Genomic DNA, 18,944 nt, shown 5'->3' with positions numbered 1-18,944 from the left:
TCTGTTTTTTTTTTCATGACTATTCATGCATCTTTCCATTGTACTCTATATATATTTCCATATCTGTGATTTGTCGAAGTCTCTATTTTTGATGTATGTTTCATGCTCATTTATCCTGACACCTAGTAGTCTTTCGGTTTCTCCTACATAGAAACTGTTACATTCACAGGGTATTTTATACATGCAGTTCTTTGATCTCTCTTGTGATGTTGTAGAGACTTATTTCTTTTTCTTCTAATGGCGCTACAACCCTTTGTGAGTCTTGGCCTGCTTAACAATGTTCTTCCATTCTGCCCTGTCGGATACTTTCCTTCGCCACTGCCTGATGTTCATGGTTTTAAGATCCCTCTCTACGTCGTCTATCCATCTTTTACGGGGCCTTCCTCTTGTTCTGTTTCCTTGGGGCTTCCATCTCTGGACTACTTTTACAGCTCGCAACTAATATGATATTGTTGTCATTTGTAAATTCCTTCTTGTGAGCTTTCTGGATTGCTTGTGGTGTTTTATTGTTTCCTTTCGCCAATCTTGTGGAAGTCCTTGTTTTTAAATAAATGGGTAATAATTTTTTGTTAACACTTTTGTTTACAGCTCTTAGTCAATAACATATTGAGGATACATCATTTACGTTTTAAAATAACACATATAAAATCAGAATTTGATGTTAATATTTAGAGTAAATTAAATGTATGACCAAATACTTACCATAAAGGGGTTTTTCCTCATGATTTATAATGGAATAACTAACAGGAGAATTTACTGTCATCACTGCATGTAGTTGTCTTTTTAAGGACAAATAACATGCTATGATTTTTTTGATGGGTATTTTTAAGTAAAAGTTGTTTTCATGTAATCGAATGTACTATATTTAAATAAAGTGGTCTCAGGAACTAACTCAAAAATGTTGACAATATTATTTTACAGATATCTACTTTAAAATGTATAATATATGTCTGAATTGTCTGAAGAGTCAGATAAAATAAAATTATAGAAACATTTTTTTTACCAAATAACAAAAACAAAATTTGTTTAAAAAAGGTGAAAGAAATAATAAGTTAGACTTACTCACAATCAATTTAATTTAACTAATCGGACGACCGGTTTCGCTTTCTATAATATGCAAAGCATCTTCAGGTCACGATACAAAGTTAAAATGCTGAAAACAATAATCCCTTATTAGGGTGTTGTCTAATAAAGATAAAAAACATAGGTAGGTGATATAAATTATATAAATTACAGTAATTATGCCAATATTACATGTCTGTGGTTTTATAAATGAATAAAAATAATAATAATAAAATGTTTAAGCAGACAAGGTAAGACCCACAAATTGGTAACATCGTCTATTAAACTGTAATGAATCAATAAATAAATAAACAACTAAATAAACATTACTTACATGCCGGTACTCTATTAATTGATTGTTGAAAGAACATGGTTCAAACTATCTTGGATTGTTGCTTGGAGAACTCAGGTTAACTATTGTAATTGTTTAACAGTAAACTGGGAAGTTCTTGAGGAGACAGATTTTATCCAATGAAGTAGAGATAGGTGGAATGTATTGTTTGTTTTATGAAAGTAATGTTCTATACCATTAATTTCTTTAAAGTTATTTAAGTTTATTCTGGAGATATATTTATGAAATGTGTGTTATTTATTGAGATTTTATGTTTTGTTCTGGAAGGTGACAGTTGTAAGACAATGAATAGGAATGGATGTACAGATTGTGTGGGTGTGCAATTGTACAATCTTGTAGTTATCAAAATTTCTTTGATAAAGTTGTGGAAATATCTGGCAAATTACTGTAAAGTCCAGAGATTTTTATGTTAAAATTAAATTAAGACACTTTTACACACACAGAAACACACAGAAAACACTTTAAAAAAACGGGGGACGAAACAAACATTTAATTTAAAATAAAAGGAGAGGATTTCCAAAAGAACTACATTTCTTATTAGGAGACAATGAGTTTTTTATGTACTGTATATCAGATTTTAGAGGTAAACTTGACAAATGTAGGTTAAAGTGTGACAGTTCTTCTTCTATTTTAAATGCTGTAAGTTAAGTTATCCAGTTTATGAAACAAGCTGATATTAATAAAAATCTAAAATTTTTTAATTTTAGATATCAAAGTTATTTGATGTGTTAATATTGGCATACTTTAACAAACTTTAAATAATTGATTTCAATGTAACAATATAAATAATTGTAATACTTATTCTATGATAACTAACTCAGCTTAGTCAAAGTTACAGAACAAACTTAAGTGATTATTTGTTAATTAAATTAAAATATGTACATTTGTATTGAAAATGTATAATGTATAACTAAATTACAAACTTTCTTTGAAAATAATTGTTGGTGTGAGTCATCTGTCATGGTGTGTATAAGTATTTTTAAATATTTATTCCAATTCTGATATGTTAATATGGAACTGAAATAATAAGCTAATAAACCATTGTTGATAAAATTATTGATAAATTAAAGAAATTGACTGAAAATTAAGTATTCAAAGGTTAGTTGGTAATTTTAATATCTGACAGTTGGGACCGGAAATTGGTTATACCGACAGGTAAAAGGTTCTCTATTTAAACCGGTGTAAAGTAAAATTATTCTTATTTCAATTTTCCAATACCATGAAGAGGTATCATCACACCGACACGAACATTGGTGAGTTTGTACAATAATTTCTGTGACACTTTAACAATTTTAAATTTAAAACAGTTTATAGTTAAAATATAATATTTCTATTAGAAAATGTAGATTTGCTAATTATTAGGATTAACAAAATTCTATTTAATTAATACTGCCAGTCTGAACGACTTTACCATGTTGTGTTGGGAACAATCAAACCACGTGTTAATTTGAAATTAAATATTTTGTAAAATGAGTGTATGTCGCAACCGGATGGGGTGTAATAATAATTTTGGGTTAAATAAGTTGAGGTACCATACCAGTTCAATACTGATGTTTTATATAGTTTTAGGAAAATGTAGTTTAAAGTAATATGTAAATGAATCCAGTGAACAAAAAACTTAATCAATGGGGACCGTATTTTAAACTTTATGTAGAAATTCAAATAATCTGAGGAGTATATCAAATGTATTGTATGTATCAAAATGTATTGTATGTATGTATCAAAATTATTATTACATATTACTTTAAACTACATTTTCCTAAAACTATATAAAACATCAGTATTGAACTGGTATGGTACCTCAACTTATTTAACCCAAAATTATTATTACACCCCATCCGGTTGCGACATACACTCATTTTACAAAATATTTAATTTCAAATTAACACGTGGTTTGATTGTTCCCAACACAACATGGTAAAGTCGTTCAGACTGGCAGTATTAATTAAATAGAATTTTGTTAATCCTAATAATTAGCAAATCTACATTTTCTAATAGAAATATTATATTTTAACTATAAACTGTTTTAAATTTAAAATTGTTAAAGTGTCACAGAAATTATTGTACAAACTCACCAATGTTCGTGTCGGTGTGATGATACCTCTTCATGGTATTGGAAAATTGAAATAAGAATAATTTTACTTTACACCGGTTTAAATAGAGAACCTTTTACCTGTCGGTATAACCAATTTCCGGTCCCAACTGTCAGATATTAAAATTACCAACTAACCTTTGAATACTTAATTTTCAGTCAATTTCTTTAATTTATCAATAATTTTATCAACAATGGTTTATTAGCTTATTATTTCAGTTCCATATTAACATATCAGAATTGGAATAAATATTTAAAAATACTTATACACACCATGACAGATGACTCACACCAACAATTATTTTCAAAGAAAGTTTGTAATTTAGTTATACATTATACATTTTCAATACAAATGTACATATTTTAATTTAATTAACAAATAATCACTTAAGTTTGTTCTGTAACTTTGACTAAGCTGAGTTAGTTATCATAGAATAAGTATTACAATTATTTATATTGTTACATTGAAATCAATTATTTAAAGTTTGTTAAAGTATGCCAATATTAACACATCAAATAACTTTGATATCTAAAATTAAAAAATTTTAGATTTTTATTAATATCAGCTTGTTTCATAAACTGGATAACTTAACTTACAGCATTTAAAATAGAAGAAGAACTGTCACACTTTAACCTACATTTGTCAAGTTTACCTCTAAAATCTGATATACAGCACATAAAAAACTCATTGTCTCCTAATAAGAAATGTAGTTCTTTTGGAAATCCTCTCCTTTTATTTTAAATTAAATGTTTGTTTCGTCCCCCGTTTTTTTAAAGTGTTTTCTGTGTGTTTCTGTGTGTGTAAAAGTGTCTTAATTTAATTTTAACATAAAAATCTCTGGACTTTACATTAATTTGCCAGATATTTCCACAACTTTATCAAAGAAATTTTGATAACTACAAGATTGTACAATTGCACACCCACACAATCTGTACATCCATTCCTATTCATTGTCTTACAACTGTCACCTTCCAGAACAAAACATAAAATCTCAATAAATAACACACATTTCATAAATATATCTCCAGAATAAACTTAAATAACTTTAAAGAAATTAATGGTATAGAACATTACTTTCATAAAACAAACAATACATTCCACCTATCTCTACTTCATTGGATAAAATCTGTCTCCTCAAGAACTTCCCAGTTTACTGTTAAACAATTACAATAGTTAACCTGAGTTCTCCAAGCAACAATCCAAGATAGTTTGAACCATGTTCTTTCAACCATCAATTAATAGAGTACCGGCATGTAAGTAATGTTTATTTAGTTGTTTATTTATTTATTGATTCATTACAGTTTAATAGACGATGTTACCAATTTGTGGGTCTTACCTTGTCTGCTTAAACATTTTATTATTATTATTTTTATTCATTTATAAAACCACAGACATGTAATATTGGCATAATTACTGTAATTTATATAATTTATATCACCTACCTATGTTTTTTATCTTTATTAGACAACACCCTAATAAGGGATTATTGTTTTCAGCATTTTAACTTTGTATCGTGACCTGAAGATGCTTTGCATATTATAGAAAGCGAAACCGGTCGTCCGATTAGTTAAATTAAATTGATTGTGAGTAAGTCTAACTTATTATTTCTTTCACCTTTTGAAATGGACTCACACAAGCAACACATTCATGATTTAAAATTTGTTTAATTTATGATTTTTTTGTATGTTGAGGACGATTTCCGAAGTGGAAATTGAAACGTCAAAATAAACTTAGTTTATATAAAATTGTGGCTTATTACAAATAAAAATAGTAAATTGTATTTAAACTTTTTAAAGAAAATTTGGCAGACAAGCCAGGAGCATGGGAAAAGGTTCAATACGATGTACACAGCACCAAGAAGTCCGATAAAATCCATTTATATTGGTAAATATATTTGGTATCTACTTAGAGCATGTAACACCATAACATACGAGATAGATAAAAAGTGCACTTTTAGGGATATTTGTTATGTGCGTGTGTTTATTTATTGTTTATTTTGTTCTTTGTTTATGTGTTATTTATTTTATGTAAATCCTTTCTACGGTGAAACACACAAAACTTTTATGATATACAAGAGAAATATAAATAAATAAAACCTTGTTTGTTTGTTTGTTATTCTTCTTTAAATAATAATTTTATTTAATCTCTTTTTGGATTTTATTCATCTATTAATTTTATCTTTTATTTTACTATTTTTATTTGCAAAATAGTTGGCACTCAACTCTTCAGTCAACTTTCTATTTACTAAATATTCTCATAATCTAAATTTCGATTTTAATTTTCACTTAATATTCTAATTCCTTTATTCAGACCCATTATGTTCTATGCCGTGAAACATAAAATTTATATGCCCACTTCAGTCGACAAAGTATATCTGTCAGTTGACTACTCTTTGACTTTTGTCATGTCAGCTGTACTTCAAAATAGAAAGGAAAGTTGTCGTTCTTCTAGAAAAGGGCATGCTTCGAGTAAAAAATCATTAATATCGTTCAATCTTTTCTGGGATGAGTAAATTTCTAGTTAATCAATTTTTTTTATATCTTTCTTTTTATAATTTCATATTTGACTTGTTATACACATCTAACCTCCAACCCACGTCCTTCTTTTCAAACCATGTGCAGTTAGTATCTTTAATATAATTGAACTATTTGTTTAATAATAATTATATTCATTTCATCCTTGCCAATTTGCTATTTGCTATATAATATTGTAATTATTTGTAATCTTCATATGGCAAGGAAATATTTAAAAAGTTATGATGGTGCTAACATAAGGTTTATTATTTTACTTTTTTGGTCTGATTTATATTTTTCCTGTCCCCCTTGATATGCTCGATCATAGGGACTAATATATATACTTCAGTAGGTGGCAGCTGCTATGAAAACTCAATATATTCCTGAAATATAACTCCAACCAGCATTTGAATTCACCAACAACTATCCATCTACTTGAAGAATAAAGCTGTATGCAAGATTTGCTGTTTTTTTTTTAATTTAATATTAAAATTTCAATTTTATATTTTATTTATGTACAATAAATAAGATCAATATAATATCTTGGTTTATTTGTCCCAGACAAACTAATTTTTCAGGTTTACTTTTAAGATAAGGCGCTCTCACACCTGAGAGACTGAGTTACTACCTGCACAGACGAGTCGAGAATTTGGATCTATTTTGTCAAAATTTTAAAAGCAAACAACAACAAAAAAGCAAAAAATAAAAATCCGAAAATTTCTACTACAAGTTCGAAACCAAAATTCAAATTCTAACTCAAATATATGGCTTCTACGATATACAAACAAACAGACGATGAAATATCCACACGGGGAATCTAAAATTGCATTCCATATCATATCCTTTCATCTAAGTGTGTACCTTTGATGAACTGGCTTCTAATACTCAAAATACGAGTAAATAAAACTATATGAAAGATATTTAAGATTTGATTTCACCTATAGTGCTTCTACAATTCTCTTATACGTATTTCGTCCTATTTAGGACTCATCAAAGCGCCTCAGTAGAAGGCCCTAGGAAGGGTTTCCTACTGAGGCGGTTAATAAACAAAAAAAAATCATTTGTTGCGTAATGTAATCACTCTTAAGTGCATTCGAGAAAGATTTAATGATCATTAAGTCAGTTCTGATATTCTAGCATAGGTGATTAATTAATTAGGTAGAAAGGAAATATCTGCAATCAGATTAAGCAACGGATAACAGTACTACTAGAACCATAACATGTTTCACTAATTTGGTATTATTTTAACCACCTTATTATTTGAAAAAAAAAAAAAATAACTTACCTCTACCATTACCAAAAAATTCTGCCGACGATATACTGGAAGAACCTTGAAATCTGCTTAAGTTAGCCTGAGCTTCATAGTCTGCACTACCATCATTAAAAAATTGGTCTGATGAAATTGCTTTGGCGTTACCGAATTTCTTTTGTGCTTCATCGGTATTGCTGATAGGTTCAAGGTTTCTCGGTGGCTTTTCACGTTCACGCTCTCTTTCCCTTTCTTTTTCTATAAAGGATTTAAAATTTTAAGATTAATTATATCTAGGTAGTATTAGACGTACACTAAAAGTTTTTCAGAAATAATGTAAGAGCAAATTTTGGGGAAAAATAATTTTTGTTCTTTTTAAAGTATTTGCCTTTAATATTAATTAATACACTTTGCATTCGAAAATACCACTTGTCGAAAGCATTTAGCCAGTGTAAAATAGGTATATCAGAAATCCCATCTGGCGTCTTAAAATGTTTACCGCGTAGTTTGCTTCGGATTCACGGAAACTCAAAGAAATTACACGCTACCAAGTACGCAGGATATCCCAACAAAATGATTCTTTTCGCATTTAAATACTGGGATGTTCTACGAGCTGCATGAGAACTGTGATGCAAGAAGATGCGATAATTACGGTTGTTTTTGGAGAAGTCATCAATCACCTCTGACAAACAAATGGTTGTGTACCATTTAGCATTGACGGTTTTACCATTCTCTAATGAAATCGTGGCAACATGTCTCTTTTTTATAAAGAAAAACTCGCGACCATTTGTTTGCTAACGTTGCGAGCGCGGATTAATTTTGTTGGTTTTGGCTCATCTTTAAATATCGATATAGTTGATACAGCCGTTGAATCTTTTAAGTTATGCTTCGCACATCATCATTCGCACACCGGACGGTCCACGCTTGAATGGCTTGAATTCTTCAAGCCATCTATGAATAGGTTGCTTTATAATGGAAACCAAGACAAAGTCGATCGATACATTGTTGTTTAGTTAGGTCAACTTTAAAATTGTATCAAATCATTGCACGAAAATTTTCATGAGAGATTTCCATTTTTTCAGGGATAGCATTTTTTTTCATTTTTTCAACAACTTGTCAACGTTGTTTGCCATAAGAAATATTTCGAAAAATTACGAAAATCATATTTACGAAGCCCATAAAGAATGTAAGAAACAAAATATATGTTACGTCCCTCCACACATATTCTTAGTTTTTTTTATTAATAATTTTTATTATTTTATTTTTATATTTAATTCTTTAATTAACGTGTGTGTATGTCTATAATCGTGAATTAATACGGCCCTGTACACAACTCCCCATGAGACTTAAGTTAAGGGAAGCGAAGCTATGAGACGACACGCACTTCAGTCAAAGTGACAGTGACAGTTCTGTATAAATCAGCGCACAAAACACTTCAGTATTTTTTTGTGTAAACCTGACGACGCGGCTTTAAGAAGATTCTGTCCCATCTGAGTCAACCCCAGTGCACTGTGCAAGAAAAAGAAGTGTTACATCAACATCACAGGTACCGTAATTTGATTGCATACACACACAGTATTTATATTAATTGATAAATTTACATATAACTTATTTTCGCATAAAAGTAATACCAGCACCTAAATAAACTTTTATAGAATTTTCTTATATATTTTTCTCTTATAGAATTTAAAGCTCGTTCAATATAGATATAGAAAAAACTGCAAGAGTAACAAACGTACCAAAATAAGATGGAGAAATAATAAAAGACTTATTCTTTTATAGCTTATAATTTTGTTCATCCTTCAGGTAATTTGACTATCTTGTGAGAAAGGTTAATAGACCATCTTTGTCTTGGAGCTAAATCAATACGGAAGGAGTACATATCCCTCCATACTGCGCCTTCACTCAAGCGAATTACTTTGGGTAATTTTAACATATTCTTGGAACAAATCTGGTTTAACCTGGGGATATCGGCCTGAACTTATGTTTATGGAACTTAGGAATATAGGAGTGTTGCTGCAGGCACATTTTGTGTAGTTGCCAAGTTCATACCGGACATATTTCAACGACACCATTCCACATGTAGACTAGAATGATTCCTGAAGGCATCCTGAACCATCCATACAATATCAAGTATGTGTAATACATCTTCTTATGCACTGCAATAAGTGTATTGTTTATCTCCGAGCATATTTTGTGTAATATATAATCTCTGAAAGTTGTTATATTTTTTTATTGGAATTTGTAGGTCTTAAAAGATAATCGATAGGGGTAGCCAGTATTTATTGGTGTTAAATACTCTGTGAGAAGTAGATTAGTAGATATCGGTATTTGTACCCCTCTTAAAAACCTTCTAGCCATACGTTAGTGCTTGATCATATTTTAGTTTTTATTTTTACTTATTTATAGTTGCTATAGGATTTAAATTATTTCTCTTACTGTAACGATATGCATCATGCATCGCCTCGATCCCGTCAGCGCTTCGTACATACGCATCGCCACCACAAGTTCCTCTTCAATCGATGTGCTCTAGAGGAGATGAAAGGTCTTCGACCGTATAAAAGAGCAGCCGCCGCAAGAGAAAGGCGAGTTCCGTGGGAGTATTGATCTGACAACTCCACTGGCCCTAGGTTATTGACTGAAGCCCAACCGCTTCTGCTAGTGGCACTTTCAGTTGCAGATTGATCGCGTACTGATTGGGCCATCCGTTTCTCGCCGGGTCGAGTCTTGATTGGCCCGTTCCAATTTGATTCCTTCGGTCCGTTACTTCCTGTCTGTGTGCAGTAACACACCGTAATTGCCGTTTAGATTTTATGTCATTAATTGTATTTTATTTTTCGCAGATTTTAAACAGTGAGTTATATCGCCGTCAATGCCGTCGTCGCCAGGATTGACGTTTTAATTTTTATTGTACACATTACCTATGATCTAATTTTATTTTATTATTTATTTATTTCCAATATATTTTTATTTAATTTAAACCTGTGTTTTACTGAGTCTACTGTCTAAAAGAGCTACCCGTCACATTACGTAGTTTTAAGATAGTTTCGGTTAACTTATTAGTTTTAGATTTAACTTTACATGATAATGTAATCTACACGAAGATAATCGAATATGTTTCTCTTTGTACGGTTTTTAGTTTTTTTTCGTCGTACCTAGTGCGTTTTCGGTTCGTTTTATTGTTTTATGCCCTACAGCCTTTATTCCTGAGCTCACGCGACGCTTATAACTACTGATTAATTTTGAGAGCCTTATTTGCTTCTGTGCATCTAGTAGAAATAACCTTTTAAAGACACAAGTAATAAATTTTTTCCACGAAGGTATAGATATAGCAATTGCTTCATAGAAAAAAAAAACCTCTATCCTTCCTCCTCATAGTGACGTTTGGTATAAGTCTTAGGATTCATAGTATCCGATATAAGATTTTTTAAATTTCGCCACTCTACTAGTCTATTGTAGAAGGTTTTAGGACTAATTTTAAGCAAAATATGGTTCTTTTACGTTTTCTACTCTTAACGCTTTTTGCTAACTTTTAGGGCTATTCTTAAAATTTCTCATTATAACTTTGTTTCTTGTACATCTCGGTATATGCAGTACTAACTAGGAAAGAATGCTTATTTTCTGTACTTTAAAATAGTTCTTTGTAAAATATTCTAAGACTACCGGTAACCAAGATATGATTCGTCAAAATGTGATGCTTGTAACAATTTGTATATGCCTAAATGTATAATGAAAAAAATTATGACTAGAAATTAAAAAAATATCCGCAAAAGTTAGTATTTTGTATAAATTAAGTTAGCATAAATTCAAAAAATATGTTTTGAAATTTCTCATTATAACTTTGTTTCTTGTGCATCTCGGTATATGCAGTACTAACTAGGAAAGAATACTTATTTTCTGTACTTTAAAATAGTTCTTTGTAAAATATATATGTAATAATAGTCTGTAAAAGTTAGTAAAAATGTGGTTTCAACAAGACAGCACTACGTGCCACACACACAGCTTATGCCTAAATGGACATTTTGCATGAGCTATTTGGTCATCTCACGTGGAGGTGAACTGGACACCAAAATCGTGCGATTTGGCCCCGTTAGGCCCTTTTTAGTGGTATTGTCTTAAGTCACAGATCTATGCGATGATCACAGCGGCTGATTTATGTAAGCCTGATTTATGCGCCAAAGTCATGGCAAATTGAAAATTTTGAATGCATGCCACCCAGCGCTGGACATTTAAACGATGTTAAATATGTTCAATACATAATGGCATCGAGAGGCCTTTTAAACGAATAAAAAATTGCGCACACACACTGATATCTCACACATACTTTCTTTTACTTAAATTTAATTTAAAGAAAGGAAGCTTAGTTAAATAACCTATATAACTTTGTACTAATAGTAAGATGAAAGCGTGAGACTCTTATTTGTGAGAACAAAAGTAAATCTTATAAAGCGTCTACTATACACATCGAGCAAAAAGACAAAAGAGGGAATCTAATCGTTATGAAAAGGAGACCAAAAAAGTGGCCTCTGATGGCGGACATATCCGGAAATGCGAATGCGCCAAATTTAAATTTCATGACACTTCACAATAATCATACAGTGGTGTAGGGGTTTTAATTTATCTATTTATTTGTTATATTACATAATATTAATACATAATACACCTAAAATACTTTTTTTAACACTAGAACACAATAAAGTTTTAATTAAATAATAACAATAATAGTCTAAAATGTGAAACAATTGTTAAAAAACTTCAATAGAAAATACAAATAATCTTTCATGTGACAGTTGGGACAAACAATAACATCAACAATAACATAACCCAACTAAATTTGATTTCTTAAACAAGGAAAGAGTCTCGCTTTCCTTGTTTAATGTGGCCTCTCAAGATGGCACTTCCTGTCTAACAATATTTTTGCCCCCACTACCTTTACATTCCCTCTTTTGTCTTTTAGCTCGATGACTATACAGCGCTAGTCAAAAGACCGTTCTCCCCTCGTATCTTTTGAACAATTATACTTATAATAGTGAAATTTGGAGGGAGGTAATAAACACACGTAGGCTTCTTAACTAGTCATCCCAAGTGACGTAATAGTGACAGATGACGTTACAGCGCCACTGTGACAGATAATTTTAAATAGGACCTTATGGTAATTGACACCTCGTTTGAAAAGTATTGAAAATACCTATTCAACCATACTAATTTTATTTGAGTTTAAGCTCATTTTGATGAATAAATTAAATAAATACTAAAATTGTAGTTTCGCATTTAATAAATAAATATTAAAACCTCCGCTTCTGGTTACTTGTCAAAAAGTTGACGTTTTTCAATTCTCTAATTGTTTTTACGTCAACGTCAACTTTTGACAATTAACAGGAGGCGAACGTTAGAATATTTATTAATTAAATGCGAAACTACAATTATTTTAATATACCTATTCAATCATACTAATTTTGTTTGGATTTAAGATGATATTGACGAATAAATTAAATAAATACTAAAATTCTAGTTTAGCATTTAATTAATAAGAATTCTACGTCCGCCTTTGGTTATTTGTCAAAAAAGTTGACGTTTGTCAATTCTCTAGTTGTTTTTAGTTTGCAAAAGCGTTTATAGCTCAATATTTAGTTTCTGTTTCTATTTAGTTTAGTCAATTCAAGTTGTTTTTAGTTAGTTGTTCTTAGTTAATATTTAGTTTAATTATTGTTTAACGAGACGTTTAAATTTTTACAAAGGCAGAATGGTACGTACTGTAGCCGACAAAGTAGCAGCTGTGTTAATAATTGGTGAATGTGGACATAATTTCCATGCAGCGGAACGTCTTTTAATGAGGGGTACCCCGATCGCCCTACATCGAGAGCTTATTTGAGAAAGCTTCTTCGGAAGTTTAAACAAACAGATAGTATTCAAGATGTCAAACGATCTGGTCGACGAACAATTAGTGATGACAAAAAAATTGACATAATTTCAGAAATGGTAGTGAACAATACTTCTTCTACAGCCCAAGTTGCATCTATCTATGGAATCAGTCAAAAGACAGTACACCGACTGTTGGCTGAAAACAAATTTCATCCATAATAATTAAAAATTGTGCACCAACTTTCAGATGATGACCCCGACCGAAGACTAGAATTTTGTGAAAATATGTCCAATAAAATTAACCAACAGCCCGATTACATAAAGCCAATTTGTTTTAGTGACGAAAGTACTTTATCTCCCAATGGAAATGTTAACACACACAATGTGATGTATTGGAGCGACACAAATCCTTACGTCTTTCGTGAAACACATACTCAATTCCCAAAAAAACATAAATGTTTGGGCAGGAAAACCACATAGTTGGGCCTGTTTTTCTCAATACTAACTTAACCGGTGAAGTGTATCTGGAGATGTTACAATATGCAATTGAACCATTAATACTTGAAATTCTGGAGGATAATCCAGATGAATTCGGCAACTTGGAAATAACGTTTCAACAAGATGATGCTCCTGAACACCATTATGGTGCAGTAAGACATTAAGATGATGAATATCGTAGTAGATGGATTGGACGACGAGGTACGATAGAATGGCCAGCTCTTTCACAGGACCTCACACCATTAGATTTTTTCTGTGGGGATACTTGCAATCTAAAGTTTACGCTACAGCACCCGACAATATTGATCTTTTGAAACAACGAATTGTTGAAAATGTAGGGCAATTTCCCCCGGCACATTTAAACGAGTACGACAAGAGTTCAGAAATAGGATGCATTATTGTCAGGAAGTAGATGGAGTACATTTTAAACACTTATTATAAGAACTGGTTGTTAAATATTTATTAATTAAATGAGAAGCTACAATTTTAGTAGGTATTTATTTAATTTATTCATCAACACAGTGGCGCTGTAACATCATATGTCACTACGTCACCTGTTATGACTAGTTGAGAAGTCTACGTCTGTTTATTACCTCCCTCCAAATTTCACTATTATAACAATAACCGTTCAAAAGATACGAGGGGGGAATGGACTTTTGACTAGCACTGTATAATCAAGATCTGGAGTAAGCTTCGGCATATATAAATATTTAGGAGTAGTATCCCTAGTTCTCTAAAAACATCAACCGTAAATAAATTGGAGGCCTTTGAAATGTGGATCTACCGGAGAATGCTCAAAATTTCATGGACATTGCATACCTCAAACGAAGAAGTGCTGCATAGAATAGGCAAGGAAAGAGAACTTTTTAACACAGTAAAAGTTAGAAAAACATCATACCTAGGCCACATACTGAGAAATAATAAGTACCAATATGCCCAACTTATAGTGAAAGGAAAAATCGAGGGAAAGAGAGGCCTAGGAAGGAAAAGACTATCGTGGCTCAGAAACATCCGACAATGGACAGGGCTAAATTTTGAACAGCTAATAAGAACAGCTGAAGATAGAGAAGATTTTAAAATTGTAGTAGCCAACCTCCATTGAGGAGAGGGCACTTTAAGAAGAAGAATCCCTAGTTCATAACAATAAAAACGTGTATAAAAACTCAGTACAACTGGATTATTAGTATTCATCCATTAATATAAAGACGATTCCTGTTAATAATAACATAATAGCAAATTAAGGTAAGATATAACGATATATACTTACCGTAGGAACTCGATTTGGGTTTCTCTGGTGGATCATCTATTATCACCCAGCTATCTTTACTCGATTTACTACTTTCGGATTTGGTCTCGGCCAAGTCTGTCATGAACGAATTAAGTTTGCTATTACCGTAACTGTTTGAGTTTCGAATCATACTTAGTGTATTTCCATGGAAATCATCGTCCATAATCAAGCCATTATCTATTAATAATCGCAATTGTCCCAAAGATGTCACAGTACTACTTGGACTTTTGATATTTTCTTGCTCTATTGTTTGCATGTCACTGATAGCTGAATGGCTGACTCCCCTAAAATATAATAAAAAAATGATATACACTATCTACGAAGAATTATACGCGTATCACAGTTTATCTGTTGTTACTAACGTAAGTGACTCATACTGGTTACTGTTTTGCGTTTTCAATGGTCAAGTCGTGACCAATCAGCAGATTAGGGATTAAACTAACGTCAGGTTTATCCTCCTGCTTGCTGTAAGTTGCATAAGAGATACAACGCTGTTTCAAACTAAACTTAAAGCAGAAATGAATAACATCTTTAAATTTTATGCTGTCTGTTTCCGTTGGCTGATAATATTTTGAATGTTAATGTGCAAAACAAAAATAACTTAGGTCTTTCCATTCATATATTTAATATAATATCAACGTTCATATACTTACGTTCTTGCACCAAGTCCCATTCCCAGCCTTTCCAACTGAGCAGCTTTTTTCGGATCTTCTTTCCTTAGCTGTTCCTCTTTCTTTTGTTGTTGTACGCTGAGGTCTTTGTAGGCCAATCTTACGGCTGCGTCCCGTTCCTCCTGTTCTTTCACCGTCAAAGCAGCCATTTTAAGTTCATCTTCAGCTGCTTTGGCGCGTAGTTCTTCGGCAAGCTCCGCTTCCTTTTCGATTTCGGCAAAGTTTGTTTTAACCTTGGTGGCGCCCAGCCCAGATTTTTTAGCACCAAGCTGGAAAAGATTATAAAATAAATAATCGTACATTTAATGTCACAACTATTGTTGTGACGATATAAATCGTTAATATAAACCAATATCAACGATTCATTTACAAGAAATTAATCTGCAGATATAATTCCTCAAATTGTAAAAAGGCTGTATGATTTGTACACACTTCTAAAATATACGTCAAACTGGCAACAGCCTCAAAAAACTTGATAGTGTGTAAAACTTTTTATTAAAATCAGCTGAGTACTTTCGGCAACTAAAATGCCATCTTCAGAGCTTCCTATAGGGACAATATTTTAAGAGAAATTTGTTTTTGGTTAGGCGTTGGCCTCCTAATGTTTTTTAATGTGTTTTGTGTTGATAATCACTCTTCCATGAGTTATTTTTAACCCATAAGACTTAAGTTTTTAATAATTGTAGGAAACTCTGAATATGTCATGTTACATGTCGTAAATACTTAGCTGATTTTAATAAAAAAATTTACATACTATCAAGTTTTTTGAGAACATACAACTGTTGCCAGTATGACCTATAATTCCTCAAACCACCAAAAATGGTGGTTGTGGTATTAGGGCAAATAAAGAGAAAGAAAAGTATTTCAAAACATATGTATGTGTATGTCAAACAGAGACAAATTAATTATATAAATATCTATGTATCAGTGCAAGAAATATTAATTCAGTTGTGAAAGTTGTCCATAGATTAACAATTAAATTTCAGTGAGAATGAAAATTAAGATATGCAAAATGTTTAATTTTGATTGAAGAAACAAGTGACATTAATTGGTTAAAGGGTACAAGTAAATCTGCGAGCTTGAACTAGCAGTGAATGTGGTTAAAATGTAAGTATGAATATAAACTTAACCGTAAAAGTTTTGCAACACCAAAAATTATTCTCATTTTGATAGTTGATTTTGTCTAGTGATATTCATGATTCATGATATCGTGATATTTACACTGTTGTGCAAAGGTTTACTCAGAATACTCTTTTGGGCTTATACCGGGTGGAAGAAAAACAAATTTTGTTCTTATTTTAAAATTGAGGCTCTCCGTAGAGAGGATAAGGTACAAGGGCGGGTTAACATTAAAATTATGTTTTTATGTTTGTGAACTCTTTGTTTTTTTTTTAATTTCTCTGATATCTTTAAAAACAAAGGAAGTAGACGGATTTATTATTTAACATGTATTTTACCTAAAACAATACTTAATTAACTTTAAAAACAGAAGGAAAGAGAATTTATAACACCTTGGTACGCAGTATAATGACCTATGGAGCAGAGAATTGGGTAATAAATAAACGAAACAGGTCCAAAATCACAACAACTGAAATGGAGGTCATGAGAAGAAGCTGCAGAGTGACAAAAATGGATCGCATCAGAAATGAGGAGATAAATCGAAAATGGCAGTTGAACAAGACATACTCGGCTACATCGAAGAAAAACGTTTAATTTGGTATGGACATGTGAGAAGAACAGATCATACAAGGTGGATAGCAAAGATTTCGGATTGGAGCCCAATAGAAAGGAGGAATAGAGGTAGACCCCGAAGATCATGGAGGGATGAAGTGGACGAGGCCATGGAAAGACGAGACCTTAGAGATGGATAATGGCAGAACAGAAAGGACTGGAGATGTTGGCTGAAAGAAGGGAGGTGGCGACAGCTGTAAAAATCCTTATATAGATAGATAGAAACAGAAGGAAACAACGTCAACTAATATTAAGCAGAAAGCGGCTGACGAAGTCTTAATTGTCTACCGACAATATCCCATAAATGTTCAATAGGATTAATGTCAGGACTGTAAGGGGGTCAATTCAATGTCTGAATATTTACCTATTCAATACTGGCATGCGATACGTGAGGCCTTGCATTATCATGCGTTAAGATGAAATTATTTCCTATATAAGGTGCGAAAGGAACAACTTGTTCAAAGAAACAACATTTCTGTAATGTACTTTTCGGTCTTTAACGAGCCTCCACATAAAAACACCAAATCCGTTCATGCTGTCAAGGAAATTCCACCCCAAAACATTACAGAACTTCCATTAAATAATCTCTTCTCTCTTAAGTTGCATTGTGCATACTCACCTGATCGACGAATAACTCTAAAGCGTCGATCAGAACTCTTATTAGTAGAGGGGGAATACTGTTTTTAAAGTTTTGTTAACTGTTGTTCTTTTTTAATTTGAAATATAATGAATCGGAAAATAAAATAACATAACTAAGTGATCAAGTAAAATTAACCCTATTTAAAATATAATACGTAAATTGTTAAACTGAGTATTCTACTTTAAAAAGGAGTAGCCAACTTACCGTAGATTTTTTTGCAGCTGGTTTTCTAGCTCCGATGGTAGATTTTTTTGGTTCGACATGTGTATGAGCTACTGAGAAATCAACTTTGGGTCCTTCGCCGATATTCAGTTTTTCGGCTGGTTTAATAGGCTCGGTATTTCTAACTGGTGAACTTAATTCGTTCTGAAAATAACTTTTATTATTTCTCTGTATGGTATATAAAGCTTAAAAATGATCAAGCCCAAGAATAAAGTAGTAGCCTTTAGTTAAAGAAGCCCGTAAATATTAATATAATTAATAATTTCAAATTAATGTTAAAAAAAATATATTCAATTTAAAAAAGTGACGTCAACGATGAATATGATTTTATCGTATGCCAACATAACAATAGTTGTAACAAGAATCACTATAGAAAATTAAAAAGTAAAGAAACAAATGTGTACCATATTTACTGATGTTGAGAAAACATATCAGGGAGTCCCAGGAAGTGTTTTAGTGAATTGGAAAGGAGTTCTAAAAAATACGTTAAAATAAAAATGAGAATATGTAATGAGCAACTTACATAGATGGGCTGGACACATTGCTAGGATGTCAGATCACGAATACAAGAGATTAACATTTTCAAAACCAGAGGGCACAAGAAGTAGAGGACGACCACGAAGGAGATGTATTGATGATGTGGAAAAAGACTTACAGATTGTAAGGGCCAGAAAATGGAGGGAAGTTGCCTGGAATCGACAGGAGTGGCGACTTCTTTGTGAGTAGGCCAAGATCCACAACGGATTGTCGAGCCACTTATAAT

General features: G+C 31.8%; 1 protein-coding gene across 2 annotated transcripts in view; it reads right to left on the bottom strand.

Moving 5' to 3' along the window:
• The window catches only part of ArfGAP3 (ADP-ribosylation factor GTPase activating protein 3), a 54,522-nt gene that overhangs the window by 8,981 nt on the left and 26,597 nt on the right, over positions 1–18,944 (bottom strand). For both annotated transcript variants that reach the window (XM_072525905.1, XM_072525904.1), the window contains 4 exons: positions 18,164–18,325; positions 15,571–15,857; positions 14,897–15,201; positions 7,306–7,527 (listed from right to left, as the gene is read on the bottom strand). In XM_072525905.1, the coding sequence (XP_072382006.1) occupies positions 7,306–7,527; positions 14,897–15,201; positions 15,571–15,857; positions 18,164–18,325 (976 nt within the window). The remainder of the gene's footprint in view (positions 1–7,305; positions 7,528–14,896; positions 15,202–15,570; positions 15,858–18,163; positions 18,326–18,944) is intronic.

Source organism: Diabrotica undecimpunctata, chromosome 3 (assembly GCF_040954645.1).
Source record: "Diabrotica undecimpunctata isolate CICGRU chromosome 3, icDiaUnde3, whole genome shotgun sequence".
In the NCBI taxonomy this organism is placed as follows: domain Eukaryota; kingdom Metazoa; phylum Arthropoda; class Insecta; order Coleoptera; family Chrysomelidae; genus Diabrotica; species Diabrotica undecimpunctata.
Note: the sequence above shows the minus strand (reverse complement) of the source record. Positions and strands in the feature narration are given on the sequence as shown.